The sequence below is a fragment of the Gadus chalcogrammus genome, chromosome 22 (assembly GCF_026213295.1).
Source record: "Gadus chalcogrammus isolate NIFS_2021 chromosome 22, NIFS_Gcha_1.0, whole genome shotgun sequence".
Lineage (NCBI taxonomy): Eukaryota > Metazoa > Chordata > Actinopteri > Gadiformes > Gadidae > Gadus > Gadus chalcogrammus.
In genome coordinates this window covers 18238127-18243207 of record NC_079433.1, presented here as the reverse complement: position 1 = coordinate 18243207, position 5081 = coordinate 18238127, and the positions used below count along the sequence as shown (strand labels likewise).

Sequence of the window (5081 nt, the reverse complement as noted above, 5' to 3'; positions counted from 1 at the left end):
ATTCGACATTCCAGCCCCTGTCATCGCTAACTTATGTATTGGAACTATCGTAATGAGAAACATTCAACACAAATCAAAGCAATAAGTTAAAAAACCCTAAAGACAAAGTCTTCCACTTCCAATCGACGACGTTCGAAATGAGATGTCTTTCAGACTTGTTTTATTTTCTAATGGAATATGAAAACCTCTTTTAGATCTCTCTATTAGAAGAGAAACCAACCTACGCTTACCTACTGAGAATGAAATAAATCACTTGACTAACTTATTAACTTATTTGTTTCAATTAAAGCTCTTTGGATTGAACCGGTTTCTACTCATTATTTCCCAACAGCAAAGAGGTGTAATAAAATGAGTGCCTTTAGGGTTGCCAGATTGTACTTAGTGCCGTTGCCGAGGCACTCGCAGAATACCAAGGGTGCTCTGTTCCATTCATGGATTATAAATGAGTCAATCTTTTTTTTAATTGTTTGTTGTACACATTTTATTAATACCTTATTGCCCAGCTATTAATTCCTAAATTGTATACATTCTAAACTAATACATATTAAAAAATGATAGAATGCAAACATACTATTGAGAAATGTAATTACATCTTACATCTCTCATGAACTGATTCCAAATGTAATTTACAAAACAATCAAATTAAGAACCCTGAACAATATTTAGTTAAATGGTCCAAAAACCACCAAAGGGAAACAAACAACGTAAATGTCACATTTAACTGTATATCTTACGTCATAGAGTAAAGCTCCCGACCCCGTAGCAGTGGTAGAATAAACACACATGACGTTTGAAAGGGTCGACTATCAGGTAGGCGAAGGTTTGTTCCTCGTCTCCTCGGCCGGGGTAACACGATCCAGTCTCGTCCTAGAAGACAGAGGAGACCGCATCCCCTAACTGATCAATTCAATGGATGAAATTAGTAACTAATGCTGGCATAGACTACTATGGCGACACATTAGTGCCATAATTCACTTATGTGATAAAAGATGCATTCGGGCGTATTATATTATTCCACACGCGTAGATATTAACTGCGAGCGCGCAAATGATCTCTGCGCGCGCAAAACAGCCTCTCGCGCGCAGATTACCTCAGCGCGCGCAAAACAGCCTCTCGCACGCGCAAATTACCTCAGCGCGCGCAAAACCTCTCGCGAAAGATGTTTTACGCTCTCGCTCTAATTTAATTTTGGCACTATGGGGGAGGGAACCAAGGCAGGGCGGGCTTTCCTATGATTGGCCGTTTCTGAAGCGCGATATTTGATTGACAGCCCTCCTCAGCCCTCCTCTCATTCAATTCTGAATTGTACAGTAAATGGCTGAAACGATAGTTACGTATTGTAACTCCAGATTCTATGAGTATAGGGGCAGCCTTTTAAGTGTCGGCCTCAGGGGCGGCCCCAGCACATTTGGCGCTCCAGGCGAGGGGGGGGGGGGGGGGGGGGGGGTATGAAGCGATTGTTAACGGGGGGGGGGTGAAGCGATTGTTGACGGGGGGGGGGGGGGGGGGCGATTATTGACGGGGAGACGTGGCCAATAATTTATTTTATTTTTTATTTTTTTCGGGCGCATTTTATATTTTGCGCTCTCCCTCTAGATGGCGCTCTAGGCGGCCGCCTGACCCGCCTGTAGGGAAGGCCGCCCCTGGTCGGCCTCATTGTCCTTTAAATAGCTGAAGAAAAGCTGTTTATTGGGAGCAGAACGTCCGCCGGCGCCCGACTATATCTGCGAAATGCGGACGTCGTTGAGGCACGCCGCACGCGGACGTAATTGAGGCCCACGCTGTTGGTGGTCGGGGATTACACATTTTTCAGTGCTACGGCTCACGCCTAGGGATAACCCAATAGCGATAGCCTTTAAAGGCTGCGCCTATACTCATAGAATCTACAGTTACAATAAGTAACTATCGTTTCAGCCATTTACTGTACAATTCAGAATTGAATGTGAGGAGGGCTGTCAATCAAATATCGCGCTTCAGAAACGGCCAATCATAGGAAAGCCCGCCCTGCCTTGGTTCCCTCAACCATAGTGCCAAAATTAAATTCGAGCGAGAGCGTAAAAACATCTTTCGCGAGAGGTTTTGCGCGCGCGAGAGGCTGTTTTGCGCGCGCTGAGGTAATCTGCACGCGCGAGAGGCTGTTTTGCGCGCGCAGAGATCATTTGCACAGACTACAAGTCATTTACGTTAGCACAGACAACAAGTCACTTTCGTTGGCACAGATTACAAGTCACTGACGTTAGCACAGACTACAATTCACTTACCTGGGCACAGACTTTGAGCACAGTGGAGACCACGCTGATCCCCATGCTCTGAGGATCCTTTTGTACACTAGAGAGAAGATACACACACATCTTTACCACAGTATCCATATTGACTGGGTTACTGAACGTGGTTTCATAGAAGGAATTACAGTGATAGATCAAATGGTCCATAGGAGCGAAGATTGGGATTATTCCAATTTGTAAGTAATTTAGCAGATGCTTTTTTTTCATAATAAATATTCCACTTTTTTTTATATCAAGGTTCTTGATTCAACCCCAAAACCTTCAGGCTCTGATTCAAACACCCTAACCACTAAACTATCCTGCCACCTTATCCGATTCCAAACAGGAAGTAAAGGAAATTACCCAATCACCTGATGAGGTCTTTGTAGATTAGCTTGGTGAGTTGAGCATAGGGAGCGATGGTGTCTTCATACTGACACAGCTCCCCTCCAAGACACAGGTGTTTGAAGATACGGAAGAGGAACTCCCCTCGTTCCTCTCGGCCAATCACGTCATAGTGCTCGGACTCCTCTTCCTGCAGTGCCTAAACCAGAGGAGTAGAGGATGTGTTGAGTCGGCAATAAAGGTAGAGAAGGGGTTGACTAGAGGTAGATAAAAAGACAAGGCCATGTTTGCATACAGTATGTAAGAATTGTGTGTGTGTGTGTGTGTGTGTGTGTGTGTGTGTGTGTGTGTGTGTGTGTGTGCGCGCGCGCGCGTGTGTTTGTGTGTGTTTGGAATACTAGTGCACATTAAGCCCACTTGCAGAAGCTGAGGGGAACAGTTGGGGAGAGATTGATAGAGAGAGAGAAAGGGATAAGGAGACAGAGAATGGGAGAGAGCTACAGTAGCTAGATAGAAACAAGAATAAGGGAGTAAGAGAAAGGGGGAGACAGTGAGAGGGCAAGAGAGAAAAAATGGGTGAGGGCAGGAACTCACCCGTCGCAGCTCATCGTAGTCAGGGTAGAGGTAATGGAAACATTTGACCACGTTTCCAGAAGGACTCAGGATCTGCCTGCAGTAGTAGATGGGGTCCAACAGGTCCATGGACACTCTACTGCAGGGAACCACCTCTACATCCACACACAGCAGTGGGCTGTCTAGAAACGCAGTGAGATAAACACACACACATTAATTGTACATGCTTTAGATTTTCTCTTAAGTCACTGCCTTAGATATGGATTATGGATTGGGAATTACCTCATATTACGGAAAACTAAAACGGATCAGTGGGGAAAAATTGACATTAAACATAATCATTCAAGCGGGTAGACATTATTTACTGAAAATGGGCCACACAAAAGTGGGACCTCAAGTGTAGTGCAGTGGTTGTTGATCAAAACTAAAGACAATTACCCAAAGGCACCCAGGCTCCAGCTGTCATCTTTCTCAGGTTGGAAACCACTTGAGGATCTTTGAAGAACATCTATATGTGTAAGTTGACATTAAAGACATTAGTGCCAATCTAAAAATAATGTCGTTTGAAAGTATCATTGTCACCAACTTATTGTTGACATTGGAAAGTAATTTAAAGAATCTTACCAATGCAAAATTACGGCTGTTATAAGGGTAGAAGCTCTGGTCAAAGCTGTAATATTGAACGGAGATTCTGCCAAGCATGGACCTGAAATTAGCAAGGTACATTAATACCACACTTATCATTGGTAAAATAAACATAATATTGGTATATAATATAACTGTAATAATTACGTCACCATTTCATCAGCAGTTCCAACGAAGCTTTATTCTGAAGAAAGGAAGGCGTCTTGTTCAAAAGTGGGGTAAAAGAAAAGTTTTGCTCAAATTTGTACTTTTCTTCTGCCATTGTTTCCGACATCGTGCAGTGGTCTGAAACGAGACGATATCCTCGCGCCGTCTAAATAACATCCATTAACGCAGGAGCCACATTGATCGACATCCATCGGCTCTGTAAGGTTTGTTTAGGCGTAACCTTAACAACAAATCACCGAACTAGCAGGTTTAATCCACTAGAGGGAGCCAGAGGACCTCGATATAATGATTGAACGAGTCCAACAGAGGTGTCAACAGAGGTTCTAGCACAAACACGGGTGTAAATGTTAATCAAAACACCAGCATTCGTCCTATGATGCCTGCCTGTAGCTTAAAGAAAAATAACCCTAGCCCTGAGCCCCTCATTATCAGCCTACTCTCAGAGTCCATGATTGCTTAATCGGCGATCTCCCCATTCTCACTGGTCATTATCGACCAATCCGGGCAAGGTTATAGCCCAGCCGGCGGTCAGGTGTGGGGACGTTACGTGCAGCCTAATACTTTATTTTTACCTCATGCTGAGAAAACAGCTGTATGAAAAAAGAGTTTTGGGTCGTTTTCCTTGTTATTATTATTAGGTGAGTGCTGCATGCAGCGTTCAACTATTGTTCTTCTCAAGTTGTATTCTTTCTTCTTCTTCTTCTTCTTCTTCTTCTTCTTCTTCTTCTTCTTCTTCTTCTTCTTCTTCTTCTTCTTCTTCTTCTTCTTCTTCTTCTTCTTCTTCTTCTTCTTCTTCTTCTTCTTCTTCTTCTCTACAAACTTGGGGACCTATCTCCTTCCTACATTTTTCACCTAGAAACTCCATTCCAATTTTAAAGGGGAACTATGCAACTGTTTTGGCTTAATTTACCTTAGTCATTGTGATGGTTCTATTCCACTTTATGGGTCGATTGGTCGCTGTTTCGACTCCCCCTACGCATCTTGGTGGAGAAAGGGAATATGCAAGTTTCTGCCGGCGACCCGCCGCCCACTCTCGCGGGAGTCTCGGGTCTCGCAAAGCACCGAATTGCTTTACGGCACTACAGA

At 43.8% G+C, this 5081-nt stretch overlaps 1 protein-coding gene across 1 annotated transcript; it reads right to left on the bottom strand.

The window, feature by feature from the left end:
- Positions 1 to 360: 360 nt before the first annotated feature.
- On the bottom strand, positions 361 to 4711 carry cfap300 (cilia and flagella associated protein 300). Its single transcript, XM_056583179.1, has 7 exons — positions 3980 to 4711; positions 3807 to 3888; positions 3621 to 3690; positions 3204 to 3364; positions 2636 to 2808; positions 2262 to 2328; positions 361 to 867 (listed from the first exon to the last, which is right to left on the bottom strand). Exons 1-7 carry the CDS (start codon positions 4099 to 4101, stop codon positions 736 to 738), a joined length of 807 nt encoding a protein of 268 aa, XP_056439154.1. The 5' UTR covers positions 4102 to 4711; the 3' UTR covers positions 361 to 735.
- Between the last annotated feature and the right edge of the window lie 370 nt (positions 4712 to 5081).

Excerpts from the sequence above, each read along its gene's own strand:
- cfap300 (XM_056583179.1), bottom strand. The coding sequence starts at position 4,101 with ATGTCGGAAACAATGGCAGAAGAAAAGTACAAATTTGAGCAAAACTTT. Across the intron at positions 3,691-3,806 it reads ACAGCCGTAATTTTGCATTG|ATGTTCTTCAAAGATCCTCA; the intron begins GTAAGATTCTTT and ends TTACACATATAG. Across the intron at positions 868-2,261 it reads TGCTCAAAGTCTGTGCCCAG|GACGAGACTGGATCGTGTTA; the intron begins GTAAGTGAATTG and ends TCTGTCTTCTAG.